At 43.2% G+C, this 19,929-nt stretch overlaps 1 protein-coding gene across 1 annotated transcript in view; it reads right to left on the bottom strand.

Annotated features, from left to right (window-relative positions):
• The window catches only part of SHC3 (SHC (Src homology 2 domain containing) transforming protein 3), a 105,705-nt gene that overhangs the window by 51,014 nt on the left and 34,762 nt on the right, over positions 1-19,929 (bottom strand). The window contains exon 2 of the mRNA XM_004685037.2: positions 16,449-16,519. Coding sequence (XP_004685094.1) covers positions 16,449-16,519 — 71 coding nt within the window. The remainder of the gene's footprint in view (positions 1-16,448; positions 16,520-19,929) is intronic.

Here is a 19,929-nt window from a genome sequence, read left to right as displayed (position 1 = left end):
CTCCAACTCCCGTGTCTTCCTCACTCCCTCTCCCCTTCTTGGAATCTCTGCACGCCGACGCCTTCCCATCTTAGGGTCCTGCCTGTCCTGCCTCCAGACACCTCAAAAGTTGGAGCTGGTCTCCGACAGAAAAGTATATACTTTTAAATCATGGAAGAATATGGCTTCGCCTTTGACCCGCCAGTGTGCACCCAGCTACAGACCCTCCAGCATGTATACACAATTCTCTGGGACACAGTCTGCACACAGCTCTGTGAAGCACACACTGAGAAGCTCAGCTGTGGAATGGGACACACCAGCCGGCGAGTGAGAGTGGCAGGCAGACTATGCAGGACAGGAGAGGCAGACACAAGGATCCACTGTCCTTCCACTTTACTGGAAGCTCAAGAACAGGGCTGGAGTGAGCAAACCGCCCGCGGAGGCTGCAGGGCGCCAGTGCCCGGAAGCTGGATGATGGCTGGGGCATCGTGCGGGAAACGCCAAAGAGCAGCACTCCGGGGAGCTGGGCACACTACAGCAGAAGGGTCTCAACAAGTTCATGTGGAAATACAGGAGCAAGAATAAAGAAAGGCAGGTGCAGGGCTACAGCTGATCTATGTCATTAGGAACCATCATGGGCTACAAAGCTCAAGAAAACATGATGGAGATGATTTTTTTTTAATTTTATAATAGTTTATTTTTACATATTTTTGTGCATTTTCCATCTCAGTGGCAATCCCCTTGAGTTTCCCATCACCAAATCACCCATGTGCCGGGATATGGCGTTTCTTAAGGCAAAAATGAGAGAGGAAATTGTACTGGGCAAATTCTTCACGTAAAATGTGAAAGTGAACCTCTGTGGTGAGGAATCCTGGGAAGGACAGGGGAGGACAAAAAGGACTGGGTGGCAGGAAACCAGAGGTCTTTCCAAAAAGAGTAAACTTATTTGAGGGGCGGGGGCCCCATGCCAGAGAACACAGGGTGCCATTGACAAGACAGGAGGGCTATAAAAGTAATAATGGAAGAGGCAACTCATGTTCATGGAAGTTTTGTGTTTTTTAAGATTTATTTATTTATGCATACAGAACTGGGGTACAGGCCAGAGGTGCAGGAGACAGTGAGAGGCTTCACTAGAGACAGTGGGGAGCAGAACATGCCGACTGACAAGTACATTGCTGAGGGGAGCAGCGGGCAGGTCAGGAGAGGTCTGCTGCGCCTTGTGGGTCACCGCGCCTTGTGGGTCACCTCCAGGGCTGGGGATAGAACTGGCACTGAAGGGCTGTGGTTAGCTTGCAGTGCTGCGTTGCGCCACCAGGGAGGGCCCCCTGTGTTCATGGAAGTTTTAATGAGTACCTAGCCCTGATCTGTGACTCTCCCAGGAAACAGAGCTGCAGGAGGGGTGGGAGAGGATTTTGCCTGCAGCATAAGCCGATGTGCTAGAAGGAAGATGACAGGTTCAGGTGGGACACTGGCAGCCCAGGGGCGTGCAAATGCTCATCGCCCGAGAGAGCAGATGAGCACTCACAAAGGAGAAAACAGCAGGGCATGTGCGGGTGCCAGTGATCACTGCAAAGGCCAGTGGACAGCGCTGCCCTTTTGGCAAATCTAGAGGCTATTATTTAAAAAGAAAGCACCATGGAAAATATTAGGTGTTGACGAGGATGAAGAGAGGTTGGGAAGTGTGGGCTGCTGGGAGTGTACAGTGGTGCAGCCACTGTAGGTGGCAGTCATGCAGTTACTCAAAATTAAAAATAGAATAATCTTATGATTCAGCAATTCCCTTCTGGATATATAGCCAAAAAATTAAGGTGGGGAGGGAGGTCTCAAGAGTGATTTTTACACCTTTGTTTTTAGCAACAAGATTCATGAAGACAAAGATGGGACCATCTAAATGTCCGTCAAGGCTGAGTGGACAGACCCACTGTGCCTTCCACACAGTACAATAGTGAAGGAGGAAGCTGGGAAATGGAAATGAGTTACTGCAGTCAGCAACAGGGTGCCTACGCCCCAAGTCCACTTATCAGCATGATTAAGAAATGATAGGTTGGGCCCTCCCTGGTTAAAGCACAGCACTGAGAAGCTAAGGCCACTTCCGCATGAGTTCTATTCCCACCTGCCCCGGAGGTGACCACATGGCGCGGCAGACCTCTCCTGACCTGCCCACTGCTCCCCTCAGCAGTGTGCTCATCGATCTGCCTGTTCTGCTCCCCACTCTGTCTCTGGGGAAGCCTCTTACCACCCCTGAGCCTCTGGCCTGTACCCAGTTCTGTATGCACAAATAAATAAATCTTAAAAAAAAAAAAAAAAGAAACGATAGGTTGGAGCCAGAAGACAGTCCCCAGCCACCCACACCAGGCCCAGGGCGCTTTCATTTATCTGTCAGGAGAACAATCTCAGAGCAGGAAAGTGCCCCCTGCCAACAAGTAAAGTGTGGAACGTCCAGAACACCAACACAGTAGCATAATGTTGAAGCAAACTGACCAGAGCTAGTTTTGGGAAGTTCGGTCAGGTAACATGAGCAAACTAGGTGGGCCTTGGCCGCCGAGGAGATGCTGCGTGTCCAGCCAACCAGCAAGAGACACAGCTCAGAGACCCCCAACGACCAAACCCCTTCTCCACACTGTACCCATATAAACACCTGCTTCTTGCCCCCTCAGTGGCCACCCATCTGGAACCTCTCTCTGCTCAGGCAACTTTCCTGTCCTTCCTACCTATCAATAAATCCCTTGCTTTTCTGTAACTTTGGTCTCGACATTGAATTCTTTTGTCACCAAAGACAAGAACTGAAAAAGAGCCTTGCCTGGGTCTGCTCCCCAACCTCAATTCAGTAGGATTCAGCCTTTTTAAGATAAACAGGATGATTCTGACATGCTGCAACACAGATGAAGCTTGAGGACATGATGTTACATGAAATAAGCCGGACACAGGACAAAGACTGTGAGACTGCACTCATAGAAGATCCCTAGAGGAGTCCAATTCATAAAAACAGAAAGTAGGATGGTGGGTACTGTAGCTGGAGGAGATGTGGGGAGTTTGTATTTATTGGGGACCAAGTTCTGTTTTGGAAGACAAGTGTTCTGGTGATGGACCACGTGGTAGCTGCAATGTCAAATTCCTTAATACTAAACTACATTAAAAATGGTTAAGGTGGTAAATTTCATGCTATGTGTATTTTGCCACTACTTTAAAAGGATCAATTAAGTAGCCACAAATAAAAGACAATCATGACTGTCAAAGTGAGGCAAAGACTGTGTACAGGTCACAAGCGTTGTCCTAGTTTCCATCCCACCGGCCACTGCCCAGGACACTCATCCATTTTAATTCCTCCTTATTTCCAAGCACAACGAAACAGTCAGTGTTTCCCGTTGAAGGCAATCTTTTTTTGATGCTTCCTTTTACCTCGTGATAGAATTCTTGCTGAGGGTGTAAATCCTTGAGCTGAGTCCTTTTAGACCCGAATGCTAACTTGCTTCCTGGGCCCTCCCTCGCATGCCTTGAACACCACAGCTATTAAAAGGCGCTGTGGGCGTCTGGCCACATGTCAGAAAGCACTGCCTCCCATGTAAACAAAACACAGTTAAGAAATAATAAATAACATGCGTTAAGGCACTACACACATTGACCCAAATGGAGAAAAGTGCTCCCCACTAATAAATGGGAGGTAAGAACTCCTGCTCCCGAGAACCAGGACATTACTTCTTGCTTGCCTTCTGGGCCCAGGAAGCCCGGAGTCCTCATCCTGTCCACCCCCAAGTGCTCCAGCAACCCTGAATGTACAGGACTGGGCTGATTTCCACTGAAACTTAAGTGAACAGATGGAAGATGGTGCTGCAGAGACAATACAGGCACAAAACATAACACTATATTAAAACGTGGTTACTTAATATTATCCCTGACAAATAAAGTGAGAGCACATAACAGTATATTGTCTGATTGCTAATATGTGAAAGATGAAGGGAATAACACCTCTGCTTTATACTTTGTTTTCTAAAATTCCTCTAGTTAAATGTATACATCTGACTTGAACATGAAATAGAATTTAGCTTTAATGTGTGTAGAACAGTGGCCTTAACGCCACTGGAATTCACAGCTATGCCAGTTCTCCCTGGGAGCACTGTGCTCTTTAAACAAAGATGCCCAGGAACTAGGCTCCCTGTTAAAATCACTGTGCTGCCTGCACCCACTCTCCCAGTCCACATCACAGAGCACCTGTGGGCAGGCTTTGGGGATGGCCACCTACCTTCATGTCCCCTGTCTTCTCTGCAGGCCCCAGGGGATGGGAAAGGAACATGGTTGAGGCCAGCCTGACCTCTGAAGATCGCAGGCAATCAGGAGTTTTGCTAGTACTGCAATTGTTCCTCACAGTGTCTGAAAACCAGATGTCAGTGAGCCAGGGAGAGTGGTCACGGGTTTTAGAAAGAGTGTAGGTGAAGAGGGGTCTTGCTAGACTCAGGCCTGAGAACGTGACCAATGCTTTGTTGAAACAGAAGAGAGTATGAAGCAGTCTCTGAACAGGTGTGTCTAGCCACGTGGACAGGTACTGTTAGAAGCACAAGGAGAGAGAGCTACAGAGACTCCATCTTTGCTCAGGTGCATCAAAACAAGGAAACAAGGATACCAGTGCCCTGGGGCACCCAGGAGGTGGCACAAGAAGAAGGCACATTCTCTAGAGGAACACCTCACACAGACCATATCCATAGAGGAGAGAGGATCACCAGTCAACAGGAGACCTATCCTACCTAATATTTTAGGTATAAAGTTACATTTAAGGAAATTACAGAAAATTGCCAATAAGCTCTACCTGAACTTACTTTCTAGTGCTTAATCTTCCTTTCCAAAAGAACTACATGTTGCTAATCTTTAAACTATCCAACAAGTCTTCTTTTTCTAGGTTATAACTAGTAAATAAAAGTGTGAAGAGAAAGGACATTATACTCAAGCAAAGAATGAGTTGTCTTCTAAAACAAGTGGCTTCAATACTCTAAGGTGACCCAGCTGCACTTCATGTGGTATGGACACTGTCTTAGGCCAGTGACCAGTGAGAAGAAAGTCTGCTTCCCATGCGATCGTTCATGTACATTAACCTGTACTCATAATCCATACACAACTCTACTAGGCTTCGTAGAATAAAAACATATGTGACATGTTCTACTGAACATCTGGTGCCAGTTGTCAAGAAATAAAAGTTTATTTGAAGAGGATATGATCATCTACATAAAAATTCTGAAGAATCTACATAAAAGCTACTAGAACTAGTAAGTGTGTTTAGCAAGTTTGCAAGTATAATTGATGTGAATATCAATTTTATTTTTATATACTGGCAAAGATCAATTGGAAATAAATTTTAAAATAAACAATTTATAAGAGCATACATAAGACTAGTATTAAATTTAACCAAGTATGTGTAAACTTATATGCTAAAGCTATTAAACATCTATGAACACAGAATATTTCTTGACCAATTTGTATGACTTGTACTTTCCTTGTCTCGCTGCAAAATAAGATCTCTACTACAATGTTATATAAGAATTATAAAAATGTCATCCTCCCTGGTACCTAATCTTAAAAGGTAAAATATTCAATATTTCACCATTGACTATAATATTGGTTGTTGGTTTTCTGTGGCTGTCCTGTGTGCTGAGAATTTTTACCATGAACGTGTGTGGAATATGTCAAAGGCTTTTCTATACTCATCAAGATTTTCATGTAATTTCTCTTCTTTGATCTGTATAAAGAATACATTTATTGATTTTTTTAATGTTGAACCAAATTTACATTTCTTGGATAACCCTTCTAGTATATGAGGTTATTGCTATCTTTTGGCATATTGCTAGATCAAAGTTGCCAATATATTATTAGGGTTCTGTGTCTATGTTTATGAATTTTTGCTTTTCTTGGGATGCATTTGTCTGGTTTTGGTATCAGGGTAATGCTAATCTCATAAAATGTCCTGGGAAGTGTTCTTTCTTATATTCTGGAAGAAATTATAATTCCTCCTTAAACATTTGGTAGAATTCACTGGTGGGAGCATGTGACCTTAAATATCTCTATGGGAATTTTTTAATTTCAATTTAATTTCTTACATAGAGATAGGACTACTCAATTTGCCTATATTTCCTATAGTAAACTTTGGTAGTTGTTTCTCAAACATTTTGTCTATTTCACTAAGTTATTCAATTTATTAGTTTAAGATTGTTCCTAATATTCTTAATTATGCTTTCAGTGTCTATATTAACTGTAGTAATTTCTTACCCTCTATTCTTGACATTGGAACTTTGCATTTTCTTTCTCTTTTCTTGACAATCTGAACTGGCAGCTTATTCATCAGATAGATTAAAAAAAAACACCTTTATGTTTCAGTTATTTTCTCTATTATTTTTCTGACTCCAGTTTCATTGATTTTCAATGATCCTGAAATGACCTAATTTCAATAAAACAAACATTGAGGGAAAAAAGAGCATTGATTCTGAGTCAAGAAATAATTTAGTATTTGAGACTAAATTTGAATAAAGTTGGGGAATACCTTTTCATATTGCTTATATTTTCCTCCAAACAAATGTACAAGTGTTATAATGATCAAAATCTGTGTCTGCAAAAATTTAAAAAATGTTTCAATGTACATAAATTGATTCTAAGTGATATGAAAACACTGTGTCATATTTTAACAAGCAGTATTTGTAGTGGCTACAAAATAACAAAATATTTTACAGTTAAAAAGATAATATATGTTATTTTACTCATGGCTTTTGCAGCAAAATGGGTGCAGCTGGAAAGGAGCATGCTTACTGAAATAAGACAGAAAGAAAAAGAAAAATACCGGATGGTTTCCCTCATAGCAGGAGCATAAAGGACCAGGGAGGGAAAATAATGATAATGAACAACTATATACCAGACACATTTTATGGGGATGGAGTGGGGAATGGGATCAAAAATGGGGGGGGAAGAGCACTGGACTATGGTGATGGCACACGGGTGATTTGGTGATGGGAAGCCCACGGGGACTACAACTGAGATGGAAAAGGCACAAAATGATGCAAAAATAAACTATTATAATATAAAAAATAAAATAATGTGTCTTTAAATACAAAAGTCAGTGAGATAAAAGTCTCTATAGAAATTCAGAAAAGGGGTCTCAAAAGGAAATACTTGCATAGCTGAATATTTGGCCTTGAGGCATGATCAGTGGGCCAGGGGAACAGGGCAGTTTGCAGGTCAGTGTGGTCGTGCAAAGGAAGCATAATAAAGGTGTATGAGAACTATATTTGGGCGAATCTACCTACCTTGGGGCAGAATGATAAATTAAGAATTAGTCATTATGTTCTACCAGTAATAGATAAGCAATGAAGTTTAATAGAGAGTAATAAATTGCAAGTAGGTGGACCAGTTAAGTGCAAAGGGAATTAAGAAAACAGAGCTTTTAGAAGAAATGAGAGAAATTAGTAGGAAGGCTTCAAGTAAGATCAATAGCATCAGTGAATGAACGAGAGAGCAAATAAGACCAACTCACAGTTTCTGGATTGGGAGAATGTGTAGGTTGTATCTAGGACAGAAACTCCAGAATGTGCGAGTTGGACCCAATTATGGTAGTAGGGGTAAGAATTGGAAGCAAACAACAGAGGGATATCACAGAGGCAACACTGGACACCTCCAGAAAGACATGACCCTATGGGCTGACTTAAGAGAAGATTCAGAGGTGCAGGTACAGATTTGTGACTTACGAACCTGGAGGTATTATTTAAAGGATTGAGATGACCATCACAGAGAAGGTGTAATAAAATTAAAATACCGGTATCAGCTAACACTTCTTGAGCTCCCCCACCATGTACTAGACAACAGTTAAGTGCTTTTCAGATATTAGTTAACCGTATGAAGAAAGTGACAGTGACTCCCATTTTAAAAATGGAGAAACTGAGTCACAGACACTCCAGGTACTTGCACGGGACACAGAGCTGGAAAGCTATTCTGTTTAGACAGAAATTCAGGTATCCTAACTCTAAGATCTATAGCATAAGGCTGCCCTCTGTCAAGAGCAAGAAGATCCTCATAGACTAATATAGTTGGGGGAAGATAACTCAAAAAGAGAGCAAAAAAGAGCAATCAAAGAGGTATATTCTGACACAATGTGATTCTGGCATGAGGATTATAAATATACACCATGCCAGATGGTCCTTAAGGAGATTACGGAATGAACCCCACATATTCATCTTATGGATTCTATTTAAACCATCGTAAGCCACCAAGTTGACTATGTGCTCCATTTTTAAAAATTTTGGATGAGTGGGCTCACTTGCAAAAAGAATACATGGACTCATTTCAAAACTGTGGGTTCATAGATGGCAGCTGCAAATAGTACAGGCGTTAAAAATAGACCTCTGGACACTTCTTCAAGTGCAGTGCCTGAACCGGCAGCTCAGCGCCCTCTGAAAACTTGTCGGAAATGGAATATCTCCACCCCAGCCCAGAGCGACTGAGTCAGAAACTCTGAGGCGGGGCAGCCATCTGTTGTCGCTGGCTCTCCAGGTGACTCTGATGTGTGCCAAGCGGAGCCCCTGCTCCAAGGAATGAGTGATCTGCGCCTGGGGACTCTCGCCCACGTCGGAGAGCTGACAGCACACTGCCACCTCAGTGGCCCCTCTAGGACCAGCCTGCTGGATTCTCAAAGGAACTCATGCTAGGGTGGAGGCCAGGTTCATTCAGAAGGCCTTGCCTTCTGGTGTGAAACAATAAAGGAAAATGATCTTTTGTTTCTGTTGCCATCAAAAGATATTAGGAGGGTCACCTGGAGGGTCACCTTGACAGTCACCCAGCTCCCACCCCAGTCCACTGCAGCAGAATCCTCATGGGAGGGCACCAGGATAATTAATTCATCTCCTGTTTCCTCAGTCTTCCAAGAGCAACCAGTCTTTACTAACCAGGATGCTCTGTCTACCAGGAGACAAAGCCAGCTTAATAGGCTGCCAAAGTGAACAAACAAAGAGACAAAACAAATCTCGAGGTTTTGCATGAGACACAAAAAATCCTGGGGGTGTCAGCTGAAACTCTTAGCCCTGGGTCTAAGCCCGTCCACTTAGTAGATTCCGTTACCCCTGGGCATACTCTGGGCATACCCCAGCCACTGATCTTCCTTGCCACACATCCGGATGAGTCTACACACCTGTCAGCCTACAGGCTGCTGGGACTCAGGCCAGGCCCTTGGCCAGCTGCCCATCCCTGCATGCCATCCCTCCTGCCCAGGGTGTTGCACATGAAGACCTCAACCCAGGGTTAAGGGCCTTCCCCACTGGTGGGTGTTTTATGTCCGTGGGCAGTAAATGTCCCCATCGTAGATTCGTCACATAAATTCACCTGGATGCCCTAACTAGCTTGTCAGGAAATCAAGCTAATGGGGCCACTTTGACTTAGCCTTAACCAGAGTTTAGTATAATAGGGGAAACAATGGATTGGATGATGTCTGTATTTTCCAATTAGGGGCAGTAAAAAGGGCCAGGCTGGTTTATTCCAGTATTCAAGGTGAATTAAGGAAGGCAGGTCTTCCCCAGTGGTCTTGGAGAGAAAGACAGCATCTGGTCCTTTCTACCAGGTCCCCACACCACCCCACTGCCTCTTCCCACCCAAAATGACCATTATTGCTGCTGCTGTTGTTATTAGAATGACATATTAGACTATGTTGGTTCACATGAAAACAAATGCTACATTACCAAATACTTCATCCTCCACTAATTACAGTCTCCTGCTTCAAATCAATCCTTTTTTAACAGCTATGAAGAGATCAGTTGATTTACATTGATACTTAGTAATTAGTATTGGTAATTAGTAGCAACATCAATCAGTAATTGATAGTAAGCATAGACATGTGTTACATCCCAGGGATACCTTCTGAGAAATGCTGTTTAATGCTTGTGTGAACATCTCAGAGTGTAAGTACAAACAGCGGAGGGTGCAGCCTACTACACACTGAGGGCATAAAGTATGGTCTGTTGGGAGCACTGTATAAATGTGGTCAATCTTTGACTAAAATGTTGTTAATCAACACCGGCAGGCCAGTAGGCACCGATACTTGGAGGAGTGAGCAGCAAAGGTAAAGGCAATAACTCTACCCAGATTCACTGAGCAGGTATTGCATGCCAGGGGTGACCCCAGCACTTTGCAGGTGCCATTTCTAGGACTCTCAACAAACCTACAAGTGGGGGAATGCTACTCTCGCTCCATGAGATGTGTGTCTCTGGTGAGGGCACTGCCAGCTAGGCCCACCCTCACTGCTAGGTCAGAAAACACCCAGGCACACAGGACTCCACCATGAGGAGGAAGGAGACTGCTGTCTGACAGCTGTTCAGAGGGGCTGTAACAAAAAAATAGGATGCAGAGACAGGCCTGGGGTCGGAGTATCATTACTATGCTTAAAAACTAATGCCCCATTCCTTTCCCAGCTGGCAAGTTTGAGAGGCTCAGATAGATACGGGGAATATATTAGGGTACCATGAAGGCAATAGAGTCAAGAAGAATCTACCCAGCTTATATGCTTCCTCCTCCAGGAAGTCTTCTGGACTCCTCAGACCCCGGGGGTTCTCTTCAGGTTTCAGTAGCATTTTTCAAATAGTCACGCAGAACCCCTGCCGCACTGCCCATGACTCCAGGCCTTTCTTCCAGCCCACAGTCCCTGAGTATCTGAAATCTGTGCAGGCACATTCTTAAATACAAATGCCATTGAAGGAGGCACAGGGGTACAAAACTCTTCTGGTTGGTGCTAAAACCCAAATAATAATGTAGAATTGAAGACGAAGGACCCAGCTTGCAGTATCCAAAGCCCGGATGCATTTGCCTGCAGGCAAGCTGGTGTTTTCAGAAAGAATTCTAAGCTGAGAAAACATGAACTCCTTCCCTGCCAGGCCTCACCCCTCTGGGCTGCAAGAGACTCAGCCTGCAAAGCATGTTTAGAACAAGTAAATTTAGAATGAACCGCAAGGCTAAAATCACAAACCAGCTGCCCTGCATCTCAAACACGCAGGCTGGTGGGTCAACTGTTCCCACCAGCTCTCCTTTCTGATTCTGAGAACCAACCAGCCTTAGGGAAGATTGTTACAGATCCACAACTCCTTCTGGCATTTCAAACTTGAATTTATGTCAGAGGTGTTTACTTTACATGGAAAAGGAATTCTGGGACCCCCCAAATGGGCAGTCTAACAGTAACGATCACTCTGGGGGCAGGGAGGGCCTCTGCACAGAAGCCTGCCTCGTTTCCTTCATCTCGTGCCAGGTGTGAAAGCACACCCCACTGACAGAAGACATTTCCAGACACCAGGCCTCCCGAAGTACCACCTCTGGGCTGGCAAAGCCACACTGGAGTTGCCCACTTGGTGCAAGTGTCGCCCTCATGCCATGTTCTGCAAGAGGAAACAGTGACCCAGAGCCAGAGAAAAGGTGCTCAGATCCCCACCACCTTGGGTGTTTCCAACATTCTATTGGACAGGACATTGCAATTGAACCCGCCTGTGGTTCCTCCGAGACCAGGCAGCTGCACGCCTTACCTGCTCTTCTCCCTCTTCATCCATCTTCTGCCAGTACAGCCCTCACCTGCCCTGAGGAAGGCAGAGGTTCTATAAACGACACAGACATATTGTTAGTAAATGTGCCCTTCCCCCTCACACCATACGCACATTCCGATCCCCAGATGAATTTGAGATGAAATGGCCATGAGACACAGAGATGTCAGTGGCAGGATGGGGGCAGGGTGCCGTGATGAGGGTGAGCAGAGAGGTCAGGGTGCCCAGCACCAGCCTGCTCAGCCCCTCTCAGACAGGTAGTCCATCGGGCACCTATCTCAGGGGACGCCTCATGTACGGAGAGGAAAAGCGCCAGAGCTGGGATGGAAGGACACAGATGAGGACATCAGGGACTCAATGGAGGCGGAGGAATGTGGGATGGCGGGGGGAGAGTTTTTACCTTGGACTCTTTTTGGAGACCATTTATGGAACATTGGGAGCCAGAAGTGCGAATGTTCCTACACCTTCAGGTCGACTTGGAGAAGACAGGGTGGACAGAGTTGAGCTGTGTGGAGGCCTGCCCTCCCCGGGGCTGCAGATGGACCCCCTGTGCACTGGGCGGGCAAGGAGACTCCCCAGCCAGCCCAGCTGGCCAAGGTGCCACTCTCTTGTGTATCCCAGGCACTCAGTTCAGATAGCAGGCCTCTGCTCCCTCCTTTGCATTGCTGAGTATGCTTGCTATTTTGCTCCAAATCAAAGCCTTTTCATTTTCCACTGCCCCGCACTTTCAGACCAACCCAGGTGAATGCACTTCTCACAGAGTCCCCACCTGAAACATGGGACAGAAGGGACCCCAGCGACATGTATTCCTGTGCTAGCTGTGCACATGTGCCTCAGCCCACGTGACCGGTGCAGCTGGCTGATGCTGAGCTTCAGCAACATGACAGCAACAGCAGGGAGAGTCCCCTGCTGGCCCCATCAGTACAGTGGCTAAGAGCAAGAAGGGAATTGCTTTCCCAAAGACAGACCTTTCCTTTCATAGACTATGATTCTGGTTTTCAAGTCGAAGATATTTTATGCAGTTTTATAGAGAATTTTCAACAGCCCCCCCCCATTCTAGAGCAGACCCCTCAGCCACGTGTCCACACAGTGAAGCAGGGGTCCTCACATCCAAGGGGAAGTACTGGGAAGATCAGGTTCATGTCAGGGTCTTCAGGGCCCATTGAAACAACAAGGACTTAAAAAAAAAAAAAAAAGGGAAGCAAAAAAACCTAAACTATATGCCAGTATTCACTCTCTACTATTCAGCAAAAATTCAGCTTTATATTGGCCCTGAACAAGATCATTGGGAGTATGCACTATGTCCAGGCAGACGTACAGACTGCTTCAAGTGCCCAACCAGACAGCATGGTCTCCCCAAGCTCTCATTTTTTCATGTGACCGATCCCATCTTTGAGAAATGCAGTAACATAATTCAGTTCATCCCTCAACACAACATAAGTGTATTTACCCAAGGTATGTCCCCAGAAAGCCCCTCAGGTATGTCCACAGAAAGCCCCTCAATCCCTAAAGGACTGCACAGCACAGGAGAAGCCCATGGAAGGAGAAGACTGGCTTCCACATGTCACTGGTAGAGGGGAAAGAGGGGCTGTTTTCACAGGATAGCAGAGCAAGTTTGGGAAACACTAGAATAACCTATTTCAGGACTCTACAGTGGGATTTCTTGTTGCCCTTATAATTTCAATATAGTTGTGTGTCTACAAGAGGTGGTAGCATTGCGTTTTACATTCCAAGACCCTATGGGACATCCTGGGGTAGAAAGCACAAGAAACAGAACCCTGCTAAGGCCAAGTCAGGTTTAGAGACCAAGGTACAGTGGGCAGCTATTCTGCAGAAGCCATTTCTTCTGCTAAGAATCTCAGTGCCTGAGAAGGCTTTCACAAATACCAGGCCTCTCAGCATTTCTGTGTACTTCACTAATAGGCTGACTCAAGAAACAGCAGTTGCCAAATCACCATCTATATAACCTCAACTGCCCCAAGCTTGCAGTCATTCACTTTGTTTTAGAACACTGGGGTCTTATGCCTACTGTGCTGAACATGACTTCATGCACTGAGAAAGAACGAATGCTTAATGACACTGCATCTTGGCCAGGTCTGTCTTGTGGGTGGCAGGTGTAGAAACTTTTCCATCCCCTACAATTGTTGAAGTGGCTACTGTTCTTTACTGGATGTGTACACTGAGGTCATGCTTACACAGGTGGGAATTGTCAGAAGTAGATTCTTGTACATGTGACTCCTCCAAGCAGTGAGGACTGGTTAGTGCGAACCAGACAAGCACCTCTGCCCAGCTTTAACAACAGGCACTGATGCAACTAAGTAGTAACCAACTGCGGTTTCCCAGATGGTTTTGAAAGATGTCTAATAGCAAAAGCTTAGTAATTCATGGGTGGTGTTATTGAAAGCACCACAATTAATCTAAATGCAGGCACAGGAAAAGCTTAAAACTAAACTGACCCCACAGAAGGACATTGGGTTCAGCTGTCAGAGGCTCCAAAATACATATCCTAAGCTTGAGAGTAGTAGAACAAGAGATTGACTTAAGATTGTTTATTTTCTAAAGAAAAGTTAATTTAAAAAAAAAAAACATGTCTAGGGACATTTTAGAAATGAGTTTTCCTATAGCCTGTGTAACATCCTTGTTTATAACAATAGCTTTCCCTACAACATTCGAGAATGTATTTATGTAAAGTAAATGTGGTAGTCGAGTTCAATCACAGGCATAGATAACACTCAGTTACCAGAGAGGCCTTAAAAACTGCATCTATACAACATTGTGGAAGCTCCTCTCAGAAGAAAACGCTTCCTTCTGGCATGGATTGTGCAAATTATTTCCTACAAATTTGACAAAACTTAAATAAGAAAAATGTCATGGGACAAAAGCCAGGCAAGAGGCAGAAAGCATCATGGAAGCAAACACACATGGTTTGCAAAAATTCCAAGAACCCAACACAATTCTAGTACAACCAAAATTCAACAATAATTTTCCCAAGTCCAAGAATGGCACTCCAATCAGAGCATTTCTGAAATCTAAGCAGAATGATGGGCCCTCCCTGGTGGCGCAGCTGGTTAAAGCACAGCACTGAGAATCTAAAGCCACTTCCTCATGAGTTCGATTCCCGCCTGCCCCGGAGGTGACCACACAGTGTGCAGACCTCTCCTGACCCGCCCGCTGCTCCCCTCATCAGTGTACTTCGTTCATCTGCCTGTTCTGCTCCCCACTCTGTCTCTGGTGAAGCCTCTCACCACCCCTGAGCCTCTGGCCTGTACCCCAGTTCTGTATGCACAAATAAATAAATCTTAAAAAAAAAATATCTAAGCGGAACAATAGTGGAGAAAAATAGCCAAACCTCCAAGCCCATCTCTTCCCCTCCATCACTTCCTTTCACAATGCTTTTTATTACTTCTGCCCATTTAGAGTCCACCCCAGAGAATTCCAATTCATCAAGGGAGCATCAAAATTGTTCATTGTTATCCATTTGCCACCACCACGTGGTAGGATTTGTCTGTGCCCCTTGAACATCCCTCAGTCAGTTGTGAATGTGACTTTCTCTTCAAAAGTGGGAGGCCTGGAAGAGCAGGACAGCCCATGATGACCATAGGCTGTGCATGCACAGCGAGCAGGAAATGCTCCATAAATGTATCAGAATTAAAATAACGAGAGACCATCTCAGAAATTCTAGTATCCATAAAGAGAATTCCTTTGATCGAGTCAATAGTTCTCTTTAAAGACAATAGCAACCTAGGAAGGAAGATAACTGTCATCATTTCTGAACCTCCAGACACTTGGCAGAATGTACTGCCATGGACACTGAGTTCCACTGGGTGGGATGTAGGAAGGCTTGATAAACAATATTCAAACTAATCGTTTAAATGATCTCACTTAAAGTGCCATTCCTTTGCCTCAGCAGTTGACATAAATCATTTTCTACATGGAGAGGAATTGCTCCTGTGTATAGATTGCTACAGTTAGTATAGACAGATGCCTTCCCCCAATGTATGCCTGAGTTGCTTTAAAGAACAGAGAAAAGTTGTGCTTTTGAACACAAGTTTCTTCAATGAAGAAGGAGTTGTGAGGCTTAAAACATAGATTTGAGATGTGTCCATTATTTAGCAGAGAAGTGCTACAAATAACTGCTTCCTAAAGCTTCCTCTTTAAACCCTGATTTGTTACCACAAAGATATATAACAGAGTGCTTGGAATGAAGTAAGTTTGAAACATCACTATTAGATTAAACAAGCCACAATCACCAAAGCAACATCAACTAATCACCATGAAAACACAGGTAAATTCACAATCCTCTTCACGATGACTGGAAATCACCATTTTTCTAGAGTTATCTATTCTACTGGGATATGAAATTTATTTTTAAAAATGTGACATTTAAATAAAGAACTGAACGTCAAAAAATTTAGAAATGAGTTAGTAAATATATAAATGTTTCAAAATCATTGATCCATTAAAAACTGTTCTACTTTCTAACCAAATGAATTACAAGAGAACTTATCAATGAATATTTCTACTTCCAACTCTGCTAGTTTTTTATTGTTTTTTTCTGTGTATACTGTTGGAAATGCCTTCCTGATATCTTGGTTTTCTTTTCAAAAAGAGATAACACAGTTCATAAATTTTAAAATATCAATCAGGTATTAGAGTTTTATATGTTAAAGAAACAAACATAAACATTCCACTTATCTGCAGTTTAGTAATTAAAAAAAAAAAAGCATGGAAGCTGAAAGTGTACTTCAGGGGGTTCACATCGAAAGACGTGTCACACACATTATGAACTCCCAGGTGTCCTGAAATGCAGTGGATGTTCACTGCCTGTCACTGTTCACCTGCATCTCCCTCTGGAAACTGCTATACTGTTGACCTCTATAATTATTCCTTCTGAAGTAAAAACACAGGAGTCCATTCAAGAGCGCTTACCTGGTAATTTGTGTTCTTGTACTGAAGTCAAGAGACCTCATTGAGCGCAGAACTTCAATGCACCCCAAGTACTGAAAAGGGAAAAATGTAAATCATGAGCCCTGGGAAACAAGAGGCAGAGACTATTCCTAACTACATCAGAGGCATTTTTGGAAGCCTTACACATTTCTTAAATCACATCTTAATTTTACATTTATGGTGATGGGTTGTTCTATTTCTATAAAAGCTATTATTGATACATATAAGAAAATATACTGAGTGCTTAGGTTGGCTCTACTGTTGACTTTTCTGAAAGCCATATATTCAATTTATTTAGAAATGCATTCTAAAATTAAAAAAAAAATCTGTTTAGGTATAACTATGACCATATGCATAAATCTTAAATGTATAATTCAAGATCATTTAAACACACTCTGCCTTATAAGGATTACCCAAACCCCACCATCCCAACCTATTTGCAATTTACAAGAAAAAAGTGAAAAGCATTATAATACCAACATTTATTACTAATTAATAAATGTATTTTGGGTTCTGCTAATAAGCTACAAATTACCCTCAAAGATTCTTTAATTTTCATTGCCAGAAAGTCTTCTGCTGTGTTACTAACATAACTTGTAGAAGTTCAATTTATACACCTAAATTTGTCACTAAACATTTTATCAATCCAACCAACATATGAAAATATAAGTGTATGTGAATACATGGACATATCTAGTGTTAGAAACAACTAGAACAGTGGAGATATAATATTTGTACTCCAATGCCCTTGGGGAATTTGAAGGGGTATGTGTGTGTGTGTGTGTGTGTGTGTGTGTGTATCAAGTTTTATACCGATGTCTTTAAATTTAGATTTAGCAGGAAGAGACTTCATGATGTAGTACAGAAAATACTGCATTTGAATTATTCAGAAAGCCTGAATTTCAGCCTGGCTCTTTCATTTCTTATATAACTTTAAGCAAAACTTGAAACTTCTCTGAGCCTATGTCTTTATATCCATAAAATGTGACGATTACTCCAAATATTGCATAGCTGTATTAAAACACCAATAGCATGTGACAAAGTTATTTCAACGGCACAATCAAAGCACATAGGTACCGTGACCAATACCTAAAATAAAAATTAGGTTACCACTAACATTGTAGGATTATTGATTATCACAACCAGTATCACAGATGTAGGTGAAAACTAGGACAGTGTGACTCGCACACCAAAGTCCCAGAGCCATGCAGTATCATACCACCCCCATAAGCACTGTCACACTGTGTCAAAACCATCAACAACACTGCAGGGATACAAGATTTCCATAATCATCAGTGCCACAGAACTATTATCAATATCACCATTGATAATTACCAGTGATAATCATTGATCAATACCACCATTTCAGAATGATCCAAAGGGCACATTTAGTCTCACAGTTATGTTACCACCAGGATCAAAGTTGCAGAGCTCTATGAATGCTGGGCTACCATTATCATATGTATGTGGCTATCACGATGACCATGGCAGGGTTACATGCATTACATGACTAGTCACATGGTTATTGTATCCCAACTCCTCCATCACAGGGTTGTATAAATATAAACACCATCGCAGAATTTTGCATAAATATCACCTCATCTATTGTATGGGGCCATTTGAGCACATCACTGACACCATATCAGATTTAGGGAGTATAATCAACAGTGTTAAGAAGATGAATTCCACCACCACCATCACAGAGATGTTACAAACTACAGCCTCACAATTACTTGAACACCTTGAACCCATTGCAGGGTGCAGGAACACCACAACTGTCATGGAAGAGTTAGAAGACTACAACCACCAACATGGTGAAGCTATGTGTTAACACCAAGACTAACATCACAGAATGATGCAAATGGCACCATCCCCATCACTGTGACTTTTTGAATGTCACTATCACTGAGGCAGATTTCTGTGAGGCTTGAGCCTCCTGACCAGAGACAAAAATTTACCAGAATCCCAAACCACTAACTTGAAATCACATGTTAATGCCAATGCCGCCATGTCATAAGGTTGTGTAAAGACCATGACTGAGTTACCTGACTTACACCCTCACTCTGTGACAAGATTCTATGAACAGTACCATTCATGTTGCACCATTCATGTTGCACACCAAGACAAAGGTTGCAAGGTTAAAGTAATGTCATAGTGAAGGAACCACAGACAGCACATATAGAACGTTCACACATGGCAACTGCCACTGACACTACACGGTCATGTGGATACAACACTACCATCACATGGTTACTTGAATATCATGTGGTGGATAGGTACCATGACTAAGGTCACAGTCATGGGAATAATACCAGCAATAATGTCAAAAAATCATGTGAATACAATTGTCCCAGTTGTAAGTGATGTGTATGCAAACAGAACATGATAACAGCACTAGGTGGCTACCCTGACAAGACATCTAAGAATGCAGGCATGGAGCTTTTACTACCCACACTGAATGATGTGAGTGCCATGATCAACAGCACACATGGAAAGACCATGGTTCATATCACAATGTTATATAAACACTGACCAATAGCACAGGGCTATGTAAATACCACAACAACATCACAGCACCATCACCACAGAGTTATGGAATATCTTGACCACCACAGAAAAGTGAATTGACTACCATGAAAAACTTTGCACTTAAGAAGATACCACTGGGTTCTCCTTGGTGGAGCAGCAGTTTAAAGCACAGCACTAAGAGGCTAAAGCCACATGAGGTTGATCCCTGCCTGCCCCAAGAGGTGACCACACAGCGCGGCAGACCTCTCCTGACCCGCCCACTGCTCCCCTCAGCAGTGTACTTCATCGATCTGCCTGTTCTGCCCCCCACTCTGTCTCTGGTGAATCCTCTCACTGTCCCTGCACCTCTGGCCTGTACCCCAGTTCTGTATGCACAAGTAAATAAATCTTTAAAAAATAGAAGATACCACCACTATGGAAAATTATACGAACGCCACCATCACAGAGTAAGGTGAATACTGCCACCACATTGCATAAGGTCAACAACAACATGACACTATCAATGCTCCTTGCTTGAATACCACTAATAAAATCAAGCTCTGTGCATCCCATGACCAGTGTAGCAGAGTTCTGGGACAAGCACCACACAGCTATGTCAGGGCCTCACTACTGTCATACACTTCTGAAAGTGCTACCCCAGAGTCATGTGACTAACACGATCACAGAGCCACCACCACCGACACAGGTGTCTGTCATAAAGTGTGTTCTGATGTGCACCAATGACTAAGCAAGTTTATGTCTTTCCTTTGTCAGAGCACCTTAAAACATCAATCTTGGGAACCTTTGCCTACCATGAGTGTCATCTCCCATTCAATCGCTTTTTTCTTCATGAGATTCTACATTTTATCTAACACAAACTGTCACTGTAGTAATACTGTAATAATTACTGTGATCATGTATTTCTGCTGTGTTACTAACATAACTTGTAGAAGTT

The sequence above is a fragment of the Condylura cristata genome, unplaced genomic scaffold (assembly GCF_000260355.1).
Source record: "Condylura cristata isolate star-nosed mole 26May11 unplaced genomic scaffold, ConCri1.0 scaffold00017, whole genome shotgun sequence".
Taxonomy (NCBI): Eukaryota; Metazoa; Chordata; class Mammalia; order Eulipotyphla; family Talpidae; genus Condylura; species Condylura cristata.
The sequence above is the reverse complement of the archived record's forward strand: the minus strand, read 5'-3'. Positions and strand labels throughout refer to the sequence as shown.